Source organism: Rhyacophila brunnea, unplaced genomic scaffold (genome assembly GCF_057557595.1).
Source record: "Rhyacophila brunnea isolate RB1 unplaced genomic scaffold, BYU_Rbru_1.0 scaffold_3, whole genome shotgun sequence".
Lineage (NCBI taxonomy): Eukaryota > Metazoa > Arthropoda > Insecta > Trichoptera > Rhyacophilidae > Rhyacophila > Rhyacophila brunnea.
In genome coordinates this window covers 21,666,810-21,685,337 of record NW_028232965.1, presented here as the reverse complement: position 1 = coordinate 21,685,337, position 18,528 = coordinate 21,666,810, and the positions used below count along the sequence as shown (strand labels likewise).

The 18,528-nt window shown below is 31.2% G+C and overlaps 2 protein-coding genes across 2 annotated transcripts in view; both read right to left on the bottom strand.

Annotated features, from left to right (window-relative positions):
• RapGAP1 (Rap GTPase activating protein 1) overlaps positions 1-18,528 on the bottom strand; it is an 848,483-nt gene that overhangs the window by 793,573 nt on the left and 36,382 nt on the right. The gene's annotated exons all lie outside the window — the stretch shown is intronic.
• The window catches only part of LOC147068055 (uncharacterized), a 28,633-nt gene continuing 17,060 nt past the window's right edge, over positions 6,956-18,528 (bottom strand). Inside the window, exon 2 of the mRNA XM_085952295.1 lies at positions 6,956-8,334. Within this exon, the coding sequence (XP_085808421.1) occupies positions 8,098-8,298 (201 nt within the window). The 5' untranslated portion in view covers positions 8,299-8,334 and the 3' untranslated portion in view covers positions 6,956-8,097. The remainder of the gene's footprint in view (positions 8,335-18,528) is intronic.

Sequence of the window (18,528 nt, the reverse complement as noted above, 5' to 3'; positions counted from 1 at the left end):
GGGAGTCGTTGGAGTCTTGAGAGGTAATCCTGAAACTGGTACGCCGCCCACACTCACACTCCGGCATCTTGCCGCCCCCCAAAGATCTACGCTGTCTCGTCTGTCGAAAGGTGTCTTTTGGTACATGTTTAAAAACTATTTATATTAAACTTATGATAAATTCACTTTTTATAAATTGATTTTTACAATAATGCCACTGATTTTTGTATGAATACCTAAACCAAAAACGTTTACTTCATTTTATACATTAATTATAAAATAGTATTGTTAAATTCTTTGATAATCTGACACGCTTTTCTTTAAGTACTTTGATAATAAATATCTCGTTCTTCTCAACAATATTTAATTGTTCACATCATTTGGCTTGAGAGAATACTATTTAATTTTTAGTCGTCTAATCTAATTTTACACTTACTCAAAAATAAAAATAAACCCTAAGTATTATAAATAGGTCACATGTTAATGTAAAGCATAAGAAAACATATATACCTATAACCTAGAGATATTAATTATTAAAAACATAGCGTGTGTTATTAAATTACAACTCTAAAAATATCTCATTTCTAGTAGGTACATTATATGTGTACTTGTCAAACACAACAGAGAAAAAGAAAATGTCCCGAAAAACATTTTCATGGTTACGTATTGAAAAAAACCATTTTGCTTTTACTTTGAGTGTTATTATGAGCAACAAGCACCAGGAGAAGACGCGGAAAACGCGTCGATTGTATTTGTATGAACGTCGCGACGCCGCAGGAGTTTTCCGAGCGGGTGGAAACATTTGCGGAGCACTTTCCTCGGTTTAAACTCATCGTTTCCGGCGATAGGAAAACGGGAAATCCTAACATGTCGCTTAAACTGTCAAAGGGAATAATAATCATACGAGTAGCACACACGTACCGATTGTCATTTTTGTTTTAGCCAAGCGACAAAGCCCGCCAACCACAAATATTCAAAATAATAAATGTATTATGACATGTATCCGTCGAATATATTACTATTAAATATGCATTCAATTTACTTATTAATGTATCTGTTTATAAATCTCTAGATCTTTACCACTCGATGTGTTAAATACAAATATGAAATAAAACTAAATCTTCTTTGAAAAAAATAAATCTTTTTTATACATATAGCAATCTTTACTAAAATACACAAGTATTTAAAAATATATACCTTTAACACAAAAATATATTATGACGTATTAAATAACAAAACTACTAGTTCAAAATATTTATTTTTTAAACTAGTTAAGGTAAGTAAGTAAATAATTTCAACCAAATGTTTTTATTTATTTCTGATAATAAAAAAATAAATAATAAGTACTTCAAATTTCGCTACTTTTAAAATAACCTATTTTTTTAAAACATTTTATTCTTTTAATATTCATTATTATGTGCGTATTCTAAATTTAAACAAAATGATAGGATACACGCGCACTATTTTTTTTTTATTATGCTATTCACTTTTCACAATCATGTTTTACGTAACAGTTAAAATTCTACTTTTATTTTTTCAGTTACTTTTAATGTTGTTAAATCAAAACAAACTTGTCAATAAATAATTCATACGATGTCTTTCGTAGACATGCAGCCAAGACTCTATCCATATGACTTCTGGCAGACGGATTCTTTCCAAGTTAGGCAGGATGTTCCGCTGTGAGTCATTCACATTGTTATCAGCCAGTATAATAAATAATTAATTAGTATTATAGGCGACATGCTGAGCCTTCGCCATAGCGATACCACAATGTGTGCGATATGACAGGACAACCTATCCCCGGCTATCGTAAACAGCACCAACTTTGGAACGTATTTTTTTCATTACAAATTGACTTTCAGGCCGTGTTGTGTTATTGTGTGATACGTTTTTAATAAGCTACGTCACGATTTCAGGGCCGCAGTAGATACAACACGTTTTATAAATTATAACATATTTCCGCATTCATACTAGAACAAATTTCCAGAATAATATATAGGTATATCATAATCACTAAAATCACCAAAATAAAACAAAACACTACCTACCACAAAATTTAATGACAGGGCCGGTTTTCTCTGCATAGAAGAATACTGTTATTTGACAATGACAATGCTTAGTTGAAAATATTTTTCTAGACGTAAAAACCGGTCTAGATCGTTATTAAAGTATGTGAATCGAGGAATATCAATGATTTTGATTTTTTGCTGCGCTCAAGGAGTCGCCCTTACAAATGATAATTGTACAGAGTACATTATTATTCAGTATGGTCATACGTATTTATACCATAAAAATAAATTTATATTTTATTATATGTCGTCAGGTTTAACGTTGATTCGTACATTTCAATTTTTGTGTTAAATATAAAAAAAAAATATAATAATACAGCTCCTTTTTAAAATTAATTGAATTTAGGGATTTTTGCTAGAGCAACTAACACCGATTTCTATCATTGACATTGTACCATATATACTATTAAATTTGAAAATAATTATGTTTAAGTCAGCGAATTCCAAGCAGGGAGTGTTACAAAGGGAGGCGCGAAAAGTTTAACACAATTTTACTAATGTAGCCACAGGTTTGAAGTTTGGAAATGAATAGTTTATAAAACGGCCGCTAGTTATAAACTACATAAAAAAACAGTCCTATAAAAGGTTGTTTGCAAACCTGTCTGAAAATATGGAGACTAATTTTATAATTCCTCATTCTCTATCTCGTGAAAAAATGAAATAAAAGGGTCAAATCATAATGTTGAAATTTGAGGCAAATTTGTTTGGGAACGATAATTTTATTGTTAAACTTGCTTATTTGGTTGAAATTAAAAATAAAACGAGTGAATAAATCAATGCAAGGACCACTAATGCATTCACTGATTTAAAAAGACAAAGTGAAGGTATTCATAAAAAAATGGTGCTCTGGAAATCAAAATTACAAAAAAATAAGTTCGCCATGTTTCCACTTTTAAATGATTTCTGCGCCAGATATATTGAAGCAAACAAAGTTCTTGGTTAGTTTGCTAATGCAATTTTCACATTATTTTATTAATAGCAAAAGAAAGTCGCCTGCTGCTTCATTTCAAGACTATTAAATATTTTAAATATGTGGTTGTGCGTTGCGATTTGATGTGATACATATATTATGATGATTGATATACTTAAATTAAATGATAACTGCCGTGTATAATTTAGAAAACTGGAAAGGATTGACTACTATGAAAATTGATTGTGCTAATAAACAGGCACCTTCATCGCATGAAAAACAAATTAACTTAAAAATTAATATAATATATTAAGTACATAGTAAAACCTTGTTTATTTCTATATTTTTTCTTTTATTTTTCTAGTTGTATGTATTATTTAATGAAATAAAGGGGGGGAGGCGCCAAGATTGGATTTTTTTAAAAGGGAGGCGTAGTAACATAAAGTTTGGAAACCACTGGTTTAAGTATACATTTTGATTGTTTAATATTTTATAATTGTACATATGCAAGTGTTCAGTATATGTACCATCTCTGGAAAAAACATATCACAAAATACGAAATGTGATATTCTTTTTTTTAAAGCTATGGAAAGCATTGCCTTAATATGAAGCATTTTGTAATAGCGAAGTGAATAAGGGAGTATAATATTTTTTTATGAAATTCACTATAACAACTTTAAATGCTAAATTGATTTTCTCGGAAGTTTTCATGTTGGTCTAATAAATACACTGGCCCTCGGGTACAGATACATATTATAAATATTATTCTCGGGATATTGTAATTCACCAATACATATTTGTATTTAAATGTAATTATTTTGCAGCAATATTTTATTCATAAAGCTATATTCCAAATACGAATGTTAAAAATATTTTTAGAGCAAAAATCAACTATTACAGGTCTCAAAGTTATCTTCTACAAAATACGTAATATAAAATTGAGAACGTTTGGAAAATTATCACTAGATGCCACACAGATTTAGTTTTCTTGTCAAATAATCTGAAATTATAATAAAAAACAGTTCCAAATAAAATAATCAATAATTATAAATAAAATCATTATTATAAAATATAACAAATATTATCCGTTAATAAACAAAATAAACACCTGCTCTCTGATTAAAAAAGAAAACTCTTTGGAAAACATAATAACGTGCCTGCTTAGTTGATTCTTCTGTACATAGAGTGCGTTGTTTGGTAATATTATGTATTATTGTACGAATTTCTAAAGTGAAATATTTCCAATTTGATTAAAATTAGCATTCATTTTTATTGTAAATAATATGTGAACTGGTATTTCTTTATCGGATTTATTCCAGAAAGTAATATCGAATTCAATATTTAAAAAAAAAAAGATATAATGTCTAAGGTTACGGTAGGTATCTATTGGTATTATGTATGTTTACATTATACCTATATATATATAGCACCAGTGGCGCACCCAGGGGGGGGGGGCAAGGGGCCTTGCCCCCCCCCAAAAACATTGAAACTGAAAGCCAATAGATTAGAAAATAATAACACGGCAAAAAAATGATTTGAAATTCTCCAGCACCCTCTTTAGAAAAATTTCTTAGATTTTAATTTCTAACACAAATATTTCGAAACACTAATGTCGGGTTTTTTTAGAAACTCAATCTCTAATGGAAATCTCAAAAAATTCTTGGTGTCCACCCGAATTCCGGAGTGGTGTACATCAGTGGCGCACCCAGGGGGGGGGCAAGAGGCCCTGGCATCCCACAAACATGAAAATTATCAGAATGATTTTAAACATTGACATTGAAAGCCAAAAATTTCGAAACACTAATGTCAGGTTTTTTTAGAAACCCAATACCTAAGGGAACTGTCAAAAAATTCTCGGTCTCCACCCGAAATCCGGAGTGGTGTAGGTCATGGCTGGGGAGGGCTGACAGGGCTCTAGCCTGGGGGCCCGGGGTGTCGGGTTGACTAGATAAGTGAGATAAACACACATCATAAATTAGCTTTAATAGTAAAAAAGTCGCCTGCGGCGCTATTACACTTCATGGCCATGAACATTTTCAATTACTTATATAATTGTGCAATATATTTTTTGATTATTATGTGTCAATACTCGACAGCTCCATTATTAAAGTAGATGTATTAAAAGTCGCCAATAATTCACTGTATAAGTACCCTTAATTTGAACTAAAACACAATTTGAAAAACGTTAATGTAGTGTTTCACACTGCATTTAATCTTAGCGGTAGGTAGGGGGCCCGCCAAATATCCTAGCCTGAGGGCCCGTTTCAGGATGTGGGGACCATGGTATAGGTACACCGAGTGCAATAGACAAAAGACCGATAAACGAGAAATTAAGCTGTGAAGAAGAAAAGAGTCTATGGGACTAATTTACATTCTCCTCCTTGGGCCCCCCCCAATATTAAATCCTGGGTGCGCCACTGTATAGCACAAAATACCTATTCGATTTTCGCTTCATGTCTAAAGTAGGTATTATTTCTACTGCATGTATACTTCAATGGAATTTATGTATGCATTGCCCGCCACAAACATTATAAAATACTTGTATCGGTGGAAAAAAAGGGATACCCTCAAAATTTCTAAAATTTTATATAAATATAATAATTATTAAGTACTTACCTTGCATGGTGAAACAGTCGCCTATATCGCAATTTGGATTGGCAATATATTTAAAAAAAAAATGTGCTTGCACGACATCGCATATTTTAATGTTTAATGCGGTCAAAGCATCCAAATCTATATTATTATGTAATACGTACTCTTGGCGATATTTAAATTTTGGGTTACGTACTCCATATCGAAAAGGTTGTTAACCTTTTGTATAAAAACTAACCTAAGATATAATGACGAAAAGGAACAATACCGCCCAGTGAAATTTTATTATCATGTTCAAAATAAATTGTTTAATCATAAGTTCGATTTCGATGCAAATTACAATTAAGTTACTAAGTTCACATTATTTAGTCATAAAGGTGCCTACCAAGACTGCATTTTGTTACAAATAAAAGAAATAACAATATATTTTTTATTATTTTTATTTTTTTCAACAGATTTTTACACAGATTTAAGTTTAATACAGTTTTATCTTAATTGTATACAAACACATAAGGTTTTGTTAAACTCGATTTCACGGACGTCTGTGACAAAAAGAAGATAATTATAAGGAAATACATTACGCGGAAACTATTTTTACACAATATAAATAGTTTAAAATATAGATACTTACATAATAAATATAGCATGTCGATAAGTAAGTATGGTATAATTTTAAATATATATTATAAAAAATATATGCATGATCATTAAGATGGAAGAATAGTAAAGTTAAATAAAGATAAAAACCATCCAACACATCACAATACTGATATTATATTCATTCTAACATTAATTGACTTCCTAAATAATATTAATTATATAGATTAGCAATTTGGTACATTGATAAACATATAAAATAAGAAAATAACTAGTAAAATTATCGCATTGTTTTCCAAAATGAAAATAACGCATTATGCATAAAGAAATAGTTAGTACGCAGTTATATATTAAGCATAAAAAGTAATATATTATGTACGTATAACTTTATTTATATAAAAATACATAGAAAATATTATATTAATATAACAATCAAACATTATTGAATAACGAAATAAAAAACATAATCATCAATAAAATACATTATATTATTTTGAATAAAACATCATCACTAAATAATTTAAAATATACATAGTCAAATATAATTATTGTATTAAATATAGTAATGGTGGAAAACTCAGCTCAGTAAACAACAAACGTATAAAAATGACAGTTATTTATCCCTGTATTTTACTCAGAGGCAATCGGATTGTAATTATTATTAGTAGTAGAAAATTAACAACATTTTAATAATATGTAATATTGTTTAATTGACAAATTATTATTAATCAATTTACCCAAATACCCATCAATTTTACCAAAGCATTGGTACCCCGACACGGTTTTCATTTCTAGTTTCATCTTTTTTTATATATACTGGAATAAAATACTCACCGAACCATTGAATTTAAATGCAATGTTTGAAATTATTCCATGGAAAGATCATTTTTTTTTAATTTCAAAGCGATTTAATTGAAATTATTTTTTCATTAATCTTTTCTTTTCAATACGTTTACAATATTAATACCATTCTACTTGACTATAAAATGACTTCACCGCGATTGTTTCCCTAATAACTACATAATTATTTTCTAAACTGGAAGAAGATTGAATATTATGAACAAGATAACATTTTTGTGAGGTAAAAAGTACATCAACTTCCGAGTTCAAATAATGCCAATAGTACATCACAATTCTACACCACTCACATGTTATAAAAATAATAAAGACATTCAACATTTTTATTAGATATACCTACTCTGTAGTAAGCAGTAAAATCAGGGTAAGATCACTATGCCAATTAAAATACACATGACAAAAATGAATAATTGACAGTTTTACAACAACAGCAAAATAATCGTAGATATCATGGTAGGAAGGAAATGATAATTATTTTTCTCATACACACAACAATCGTTTTATTTTGAGGGAAATTGTGACATAGAAAATTTGCATTTTTACCCTATGTTATAGGTACTAAAATGGCACATAACATTAACAATGGCCAACGCAATGGAATCGCAGAAAAAAACTATATTAGTTAGTCATAATAATTTTAAAAATTTAAGGCTAGCATTACATTTTATTGCAATTATTTTTTCATCGATCAATTTTCTGGTGTTTATCCAATACGTGAAAAAAAAGTTATTACCAACAACGTGCCAATAAATTGATTGCTCTCAAAAAATATCTACAAACTTCGGAAGCAAAATTTTAATCGCAAATATGAATCCATGTTTATTTACGTCATCTTTCGTGGAATTGCTCTCATATTTCCAAATATCATTAAAAGACTGACGTGTCTAGATCTCTACAGTAATTATTATTTGGCATCAAAATCAATTTTGATTTTATAAATTTTAAGTACCTATGTTCCAATGTGCTATTTCATAATGAAATTTTAGCTACGCATTATAGTTTGATAATGATTAATGTACACAACCTTTTGGCTGTTTCTATTCAATGGTAACATTGTCAAATTAAAATAAATCTAAACTCCTGGCATCTCGCTTAGCATCCTTGCCTCATCATGAGCTCTGCCATTTTGAAGACTCGGAGCCATCCGAACATATCTCCAGGGCGCGGCGCCCCGTCGGTCGCCGCGGCTGAGCCCAAAGACTCAGCTCGAGAGGGGGCCCTGGCTTCAGATCTTGAAGGTGACTTCTTCTCCGCTGGCTTCTCATCAGACTTCGTGATGGCCGGTGACGTCATTTTAGTTTTTAATCAGACACTCGGGACAATTACAATCTGCAATTATAAATGAAAAATTCTTTAATTCAATATAAACAATTAGATACGTACAATCTTTTAAACGAAACAAAATCAAGCAAATAGTTACAGCAAAATATTTAGATAGCGTCGTATACAAAATATGATGACAATTAAAAAATACAGTCCTTTAATAATTAGCACGGTTTCAGGGTTAGTCTACAGTTCACCGTGAGATGTCTTACCGGAAAGAGAGACCTATTTTTATTACGTATTTTGTAAATGTTTTATTTATACAAGAATTAGATCTCAATACTATACGACCATCTATTTCTAATATAACATCGTGGTCAACTACATACGTATAAACTTCCGGACACGCGGTTCCGGTCAATATGAAGTAACCATATACCTATTGCCATCAATCAGTACAGTTTTAATTTTAGTGTTCATATTAATATTTTTTTACAGATATCTGCACTGACTCACATTATATTACTAATTGATAAATCAATGAAATACGGACTTTTTATCCCATATAAATAAATAAAAAAATAATCGTATTTGCTAGATATGTAACTTCATATTATATTAAAAATTGCAACTATACACATTCTTTCATACGTCAAATTACCAACAATTTAATATGCTAATTTAATGGAATAATATTTTGCCACAATTTAGAACAGCTAACCATTTTTATACCTAATGCACTCGGTAAAATAATGCAGACTGCATAATCAATTAATTGCCTGTGTTGCTATGGTATAAACAAACGGAAAACCGCAATAAAAACAGCGATAAACATTTTGACACCATGTCAACTTGTCTGAACAGCTGTTATAAAATGCAGAAGCTTTTTTCATGTACAATTGTTTTGAATCCAACAAATACAATTATTATTATTGAATATTTCATAAAGCACATCTGAAAAGTGCATAAAGTGGCATGGTAATATAAACATACATGCGTGAAATTATATATAAATAAATATTCTATATAAAATTTCATGTAGGTACGTATACATAGTTATAAAATATCAAGCATTTTTTAGTCGAAGACATTTTTGACAGTAAAGACACTGATATGACATCAAATAATCAAACTCTGACTTTCTACAAAGACATTAGAGATTTAATAAAATATGTAAGTATTGCAATTTGATAACTAGACAAAAATTCTAATATGTAAACGTTTAGTTGTGTGTGGAACTATCTTTCAAAATATTTATCTCTAGACTCGAAACACTGCGATTTTTTTATGTTTCAGTCATGCACCCACTTACAATAATAAATTGTCTGATGTAAGTAGGTACTAATGTTATGATATAAACCCTCATACAGTATTATAATATTGTAATATGCCTGTTGTTTAAATATGAATATTTAATATGGTTAATGGAGCTAACGCTGTTAACACGAAAGCTTATCGCAACCATGAAAATTAAGGCGCAATGAACAAGTAAGTTTTCATGTCATTTAGATGTTGAAACATTGTAACAAAAGGTAATTGTTTTAAGCACACTTTGTTTGGATGCCAACCGCAGCTCATAGACAAACGTTTTCATTGAAACTAAATAAAATAAAACATTTCCGTCTCTATTCAAAATTCAACCATTGGGTATCTCACACCACAAATATTTACGCTTATATGTATATGGACTAATATAAAGAATAAATCATGTAGGATGAATAAGTTGTGAAATTCTTTGGAGGAGTACCAGCCCACTTATGTGTACCTAACTAAAAACGTTATACTTAACCGTAAATAGCTGGCTATAAATAAATAATTTTAGCTAAAGGCATTTAAAATGACTTTACTACTCTCTCGTGTTGCACTAATTAAATTTACAGTTAACGTCCAGCGCAATAATTTATGTTCGTGTATTGGTTTACCTACGAAAAACCTATTTTTATCGATATAATTATAAATAAAAAGATTTCAGCAATCTTTTGACATGAAAACATTTGTTTTCTTTTTAAATATCATACAGGCAACTAACTATCAGTGGCGTGCGGTCCATACATGCTGTAGATGTACTGTACTATACAATAATATTATACATCTATTGCGCAATTGAATATATAGTAAGTTCCATTTAACTTCTAATTCTTGTAATGGTTACATAGTAGTAATATTTTTGAATATAGCAGAGCTACAACTTCGTAATAACACGGAAACTAACAAAAAATAACACTTTACTACTTCGTTTCTTCGTTCAGGTGCCCGCGTACCAAGATTAAACTTCTTACAATATCCTTATAGATAATATATAGATGATATGTAATACAATATATTGAGTGTATATAATACATTTGTATTTTATTTTCAATAGCATCCCTACAGACAAAAGTCACCGCATGCGACTGCTAACCATAATAACGATTGTTTTCCATCAAGCCCAAAATATTTTTTATAATGCATATTATATAAAACATCTACAATTATTGTGATGTGATTCAACGCATTTTTGACATTAGGAATTCAGCCTGAGAATGTTCTCTGCCTGAAATAATTTGGAAATATTTTCATTGAACGTTGGAATTTTATTTTCGGGCCAAATGGCATTCCGAATTGATCGACAGCAAACATAATTAAATAGTTGTATTGTCATAAATTTTAATATTGCTTTGTGTCCTTAATTAATTATTTACTATGATTGTTCCTGATTTATTTTGGAAGAATTTCTTACCAGTGTATTATAATAAAAAAAAACGTTAAAATCTGCCGCTTTCTATAGAACTGTATTAGGAAATAATGAAACCTACTCGACATCTATGTAATATGAAAAATTTTCATTATAATTGTATTTAGAGTGCTCTACATCTAAATGATTTTAACATACAGTTATTAAAAAGTTAAGAAAGTCAAAAATGTGCATCATTGTACCTATCTTTTGATATTGAAATAGTACCTACCCATTCAATTTCAATCATGCCCAAAAAAAGAATATCATAACTTGAGTATGTCGGCCCTTACTTTTCGCGTGAACGCATATGGATGCGTGAAACAATAAAAAGGAAATCCGGAAATCATGGTCCCGGACTCTTTCATTTTGTATTTTTCTATTCTAGTATACAAAACTGTTTGTCAATAACACTCCATGAATCTTGAATAAATATTTGTGGTGTGAGTAACTCAGCAAACGCAGAGCGTGAAGATTTCGATGAAGAATATTCTTTGACGATCTGCATAGTAAATATTTATTTATACCGACATCTTGACTACTCAAGCAACCCGGTGACACGTTTTGGATTAACGCCCAAGGGTCATCCACACTTCTGTCAATTTCGTGACTCGTGACTATCTTGTATTACTTTACATCTGGTTGTGTTAATAACACTCAGGGCTTTTTTTTTAAAGTGCCAGAACTTACTTCTTGCTAAACAATTTACCTACTGTAAAAACGTCATATATTTGAATTAAAGTATATAGTGATTTCCATGGTACACATATCCTGAACCAAGTCCCTTGCCTATCACTAAGGTTAAAGGTAGTGTGATGCTCTATAGTGTTCGAGGTAAAATTAAAGGTGCTTAGTGTATCAACAAACATTAACCAAAAAATGAATTACACCACCACATATTTTAAAATGTTAATATGTCCGAAGGAAATTAGCGCCTTAGATTTTTTTTTACAATTAGAGGAAATTTGTGATGTGCATTATTTCAATTATCTCGTCGATCCCCCAAGACCCCCCCCCCCCTTTGTGTGGGCCATGGTGATTTCCAAAGTTCAGTCCAATTTTCGTCTGACAAATCGTCTCGATTCCTTTTCTTAGTATCAGAAGAGTCTATGGCCGAACGTCTTTCACTGGGTAACGACTGATCAACCTATTTTGAAGGATCGAAAAGTGTCAAATGTGGTCCGACGAGTTTGATGACCAAAAGTGCCAAAACTGTTTTGGTATTCAACGAAGCTCTTATTGGGGGTAATAATTAGATTCATTTACGAAAACTCGCGTTCACATGCACTTGAAGAAATGGTAATAGAATTCAATGCACATAACAATCAAACGCGATAGTTTTTCAGGCTAGGCAGTGGTTTTGAAGCATTAAAAATACCGTGAAAAAAAGTGCCGGAACGCCGTTCCAATGCGTTACATTACAAAAAAAGCCCTGACAATACCTAAATGAAAGCTACCTCAGAATGTAACCAAGACTCGATTTTACAAAGGAACATTATTACGCAGACTTGAATAGTTAAAAAAGGCCATAAAGTAAAGTCTTATATCTTATTTTTTCAGTGAATCTATATTTTACACAATAAGTAAATACTGTTTATATTGAGTCAAAAATTTATAAAAACCACAAATTATTTGACAAAGGAACTTCACCACTTCTATCAGAAAACTGTGTACATATACAGCAGTTTTGCTTAATTATACTTTCCAACAATCAAAACATTTCGCCAGAGAAACTGTCAATGTCAATTATTGGACTTACTAATTATTAACAATCAGTTTTTGTTTTTGGCGTATCGCATTGCCGACAATACGCGTCGGAAGGGATGGCAGGGACACCACTCGCAGGTTATTACCATTCCTCGAACCAACAACAAAATGAAGAAGTGGGATTCTCCGATTACTCCTTCCAACTGCAAATATGACAAGAAAACCGCGGAACGTGTGATGGTCTGTCTGATCGTTGAAACCAGCTTCACAATCGATGATTATGTTTGAATCCAATGGCGTAGCCATGACGATGGCCAAGGCTTGGTTGGGAATAATTTTGCCACATCTCTCGCACAAATACGACAGGAGAAGAAGGAAGTAGTTGTCGTAATAGATTTTGGGATTTCACCGTGTTCTTTCTCCTTCTTTCCTCGAAGTTCTGGGCTCGTTGCAGAGTTTTGAAATTCTTAGAGCGCATTTATACACCTATAATACACTTCATCAACACATTATCTATTATAATAACAAATTGTAAAAGTCTCAAAAATTATGTAAGCAAGTAGTTAATTTTAATTTTATAATTCAGTAATTAATTAGACCCCTTTTTTGCCGAACTGCATAAAATTAATATTCCCTGTCAATCTAAATTCGATAAATAGCGTTAAGACCTACGCGTGATTCGTTTAGTTATAATTCATACAAACAGAACATGATCAATTTTTTCTACTTATTAACACATACCTACATGTTTTTATATTGTATAATGCTTTGCAATGTTTTGTCAAATGGCTCACGAGCCGGTCACCCTAGGAGCTATTATACTAAGTAAATTAATCTCACTAAAATAATTCACTCAGTGAAAAAAAACAATAAAATATATGGTATTATATGGGTCGACATATCGACCAGACGCCACATGAATTCTTCATAATAAAGTAAGTTAGAAGAAAACTGTAATTACGGAAGCAAAGCAGTAAGATAACGTCTTTTATCATGAGGCCTGAAATGAATAAAATGAATAAAGATGCGCCGGTGCACATTATAAAATTAGACAAAACAGCTGGCAGCAGGCGCCACGTCGATTAAAGTCTATTCACTTCACTATCTTTACGCTGTCTATTAATTCTTTAACTTTAGAGAGATTAATTAAACGATATTAACCTTATGTGTACGCATATCGCATACAAGAATAATCTGACAGGTTGTATCATCGATCAGTATAATATTTAGTTTAGATACTTATCAGTAAACGAAACAGTAGTTATACATAACTATCTCAAACTTAAAACGTGCTTACGTACTAAAAATATTTGACCAACAAAACAGCAAAATACATTTTTCTTCACAAGTAATCTATGCCATCAAGACAGTAGTAGGTAACATTTCATCTGATTAAACGTGTAGGACAGTGATTTTGGTTTGACATTTTTTTTCGTTTTTTAGTGTGTAAAAATCTTTTCATCTAGAATCGAAGATGATTCGTTTTTTAACACCTCATTCTGAAAACAATGTTTCTAACTGATGTCGGCTTTTCCACTGTTTTTTCATCAGTTTTAAGAGTAATTGTTGAGAAAAATGTTCCGTCTAGAACTGTCGAAAACCTGCACACATTTTTTTATTTTTTTTTCGAATACCACCGGTATAAGAGTTAAAATTAATTTGATTTGCCTTACCACAAAAATAACTAAATCTTGAAAAATAATTTACTAGCGAGGTATTGATTGACGGAAGTCGACCTACGTAGATACTGAATTTACAAAATTACGTAGAACGAATGTGTTATAAAATTATAGAACTAATAATGTGCTACAAGTGTTCAATCACGGAGGCGTAGAGACGGATATTTTCAAATAATATTTATTAGACACTGCAATAATTGCTAGGTGCATACCTAATTATTTTAATTTATTTATCTCTGAAGGTAAATACAAGCGTGGAATACATTTAAAAAATACTTAAATAATATTAATTAGAACATGTTATAGTGACGTCATATAAAGCTATATACTATGTATATACCTACGACGAACTTACTTAACTTGATATTGTGGCTTGTTTCTGACATTATTATGTAGGTACCGTTCAGAGTCTAAATATAGCCTTCCAAGAGAAGAATAATGACATCATGGTACCAGAGACCTCATGCAAAAGGTGAGCATGTAGAATATTTAATGGTAAAAAATGTCCAGGTACGAGTAAATCGACAGATGCAATAAATTCAATTGATTTCCATTATCTAAATTCTAAGTGCTCACTTATAAGTATATTCGGTCGCATGTAGATGTGGTTAGTTCCTAATAAATGCTAGATAAACACTAACTTTATTCAAACTGAAATGATTATCAGTGCCGTCGTTTTAAATGACATTCGCATGCAACTTATTACTTATCATATAATGCAGTTTATTTAAAATACTTATCAGACGATTTATGTCGCGTGCGTGATATCAATTATGTGTTATGTGTGTTTTAACGAAAACACCTTTGACTTCAGAATAGGACGTACAAAATAAACAAACAGTTCAGTAAGACCGAGAGCGTTATTTGTCGGCGTGATGCAATCATTGTGAAGGTTTGATAGGTCAAACGGTTGCTTTACAGTTGTCAAATTTAATATCCGTGAATATTAATGTGTTATAGTGCAAATTGTCGCATCGGCGGTCAAAATGTCGGAACATAGTATGCCCTAGTCTACAAAACACTTAATTTAAAAGAACTGAAAAATCTGAACTTAAGTATCTATAATAAAATGTGATATGAAATCATTATAACTATATATATTATAATAGTATTACTTAATCATAATTTTATTTCAAATTAAGTAGGTAGTGCACAATATTCCCTTTAATTGTATGTTACATGATTGTGTGCGCAAAAATTTCCGAATGTTCACTGTAAAAAGTCATTTTGTCTAAAATTATTATAACTGACGTAAAAAACAAAATTATATAAATATACATAAGTATATAATATAATAAGTATTTAATACGATTGAATTATGTGCGGCAATCAATAATTAATGTCTCTATGGACAATGTGCGCTTCCCTAAAAACAATGTGTGAGCACAGATTGGAGAACAGTACAGTAGGTAGGTACATACCTGTTAGATATTAGTATTTATAGTATACCTACTCCTATCTTGTATGTACGTGATATTAAAATTATAAATATATTTCCGTATTTTCAAAATATAAATATATTATTGTAAAACCATTCAATGAAATCACTTGCAGCCTAAATTTGTATCAAGTATATATATATATTATAATAAACAACAACAATCAACAGTAACATTTCAGAAGTTTGAAGAAAAGTCTTAACTATTCGACTTACTTGTGGGTATATTCTATGCACAAGGCGGCTATCGAGGGTAGTTTATCATATTTGTGTATTGAGGCAGTTAATTGTTAACATAATTTAACTGTCTAAACAAGTGCTCCGCGACCAGTGTGCCGACGCATTGTTTTACCTACAATACTTACAACAATACTACAATACTTAAGCCGCGTTGACACGGTCCAAGTACGATCCAAGTAGACTTGGATAGGAATTATTAGTATGAAGATGTCTCATCCAAGTGACAGCTTCATACTATTTATTCCTATCCAAGTGACAGCTCCATACTATTTATTCCTATCCAAGTTAACTTGGATGAGTAGGACGCGGTCCAAGTAGCTTGGATAGGAATAATTAGTATGAAGATGTCACATACGAGTGCACTTGGATGGCACTCGGCCCAAGTGTACTTGGATCGAGTGCCATACAAGTTAACTTGGATAGGAATAAATAGCATGAAGCTGTCACTTGGATGAGACATCTTCATACTAATTATTCCTATCCAAGTAGACTTGGATCGCACTTGGACCGTGTCAACGCGGCTTTACGGCCAAAGTATTGCGTACATGGCTGATATATTTGAGCACTTGAATAAACTTAATAAAACAAATAATGTAAGATCGGAATGAAAATATATTGGCATACTCCGATAAATTAGGATTCAAAAATAAACTCAAACTTTCACAGAAAGAGTTAAGACAAGGATCTATACAAATGTACCAAAGGACCTACCAGACCACGATTGAAAACAAGTAATTAATTTTGGATCTGGCTCAAAAACATTTCACTTTGCTGCAAAAGAAAATTTAACATTACTTTCATACAATCAATACGGAGCAATGCGACTGGATTCGAAATCATTTTGCAATCAATGCCGGAAATTATACAGAACGCTTTCCCGACAAATTCGAGAAGAATTTGTTGAATTGACAAAACGACGGGACGCTAAAATTGAACTTCGCCGATTTTCCATTGGATTTTTTCTGGATTTCGATTAACAAACAATATCCTCGGATTTCCGACAAGGCTATCGCAGTTCTGCGGGTCTATTCTATACACAAGGCTGCTTTCGGTCCGCTACGGCAGCTAAATAGGGTAGGAAAGTATCAAATTATTAACACTTATTGTAACAATTACAATAATTTAGTTATAATTATTACAATAAGTATTATGTTTTAACAGCACATCTCTTGGCTGTGATAAATTTTAGAGCAAGATAAACAGTTTTGACAGTTTAGACGGCTCACTTATTGTTATTAATAAAATATTAATACCTACCTCAATACATAAATATATTAAACTACTGTCGATAGCCGGCTTGTGAATAGAATAGACCCACAGGACCATTTAACACAGAATGGGTAAAGGCGATGTATTGCCATTTTACTATGGAACCAGAAAATAAGATTTCACTTGGGGCTTTCAAATGTTATTAATCTCTATTTAAAATTGTAAATGTGGAAAATAATTGTCCTTATGGTAAATCTGACTTCAATTGTACATAAAATTGCTAGAAGAAGATGATAACATATCCCATATTAAATCATTCAGATTTGTAGCTTATAGTCAGTGGCTATTTCGGTCTTCAGATCAAGACTATAAAAATAAACGATCGATACCTGAATTATTTATCTTCATAGCTTAGCAATGATGTGTGATCCGAAATTGCTATCTACTATTTAAACTTAAATTATTTGAATGAATATGATTTAAAAATCGTGTGAAAACTTCTGGTAGGTATACATTAGAACTGCAATGCTTACATTGAATTTTATTTTATATTTCGTTCGTTAAATAACGAAATAAGAACGCATTTCTCTAAGCTCTTCTGTTTACTTATTATTTTAAATGGCATCATTTTTTTAATGCAGGTAAACACTAGGCATAAAAGTATACATTCATAGATAACTCCTACACATACCTAGTTGCGAAAGAGTCGACAGCGAGAACAGAATTGGGGCCACAACAAAATGCTCGCAACAGTTCGATAAATGTCACAACACAACAGCGGAAAGGGCAGCTCTGATAAAAGAGATAGATAACGCTGTACTCTTATTGTGATAATATGACAAGGTTCAAGGGAAATGTATTTCAACGAAATAAACTGAATTCGTAGATTCGACTTAAAATTACTTTCAAAAACAAGAAAATAAGATCTGAAAATCAGTTAAACAAATCGCTGTAAGATAAAACTGAGAGTCTGTTACTGTGAATTTATTAATAAAAACAATCTGTTTAAAAGATCATTTTCTCGATCAACAATAGATGAAATAATAATAAAGGGCGCTAGAAATCAGCAGAAAATAACCACTTTTATTTAACGAAAATATCGCTTTACTGTTTATAATATAAAAGTATTAGAAATCAACAATTACCCCGAGCTGAAAATGGAACTGGAATGCTGAGAATCCCTTGATTATTTTCGAACCGGAACCGTTTAAAATTGTTGGTGTTTCGGAGGTTTTAATTTATATTCTATTATTGTTTGTCATCCTGAGCAGTGT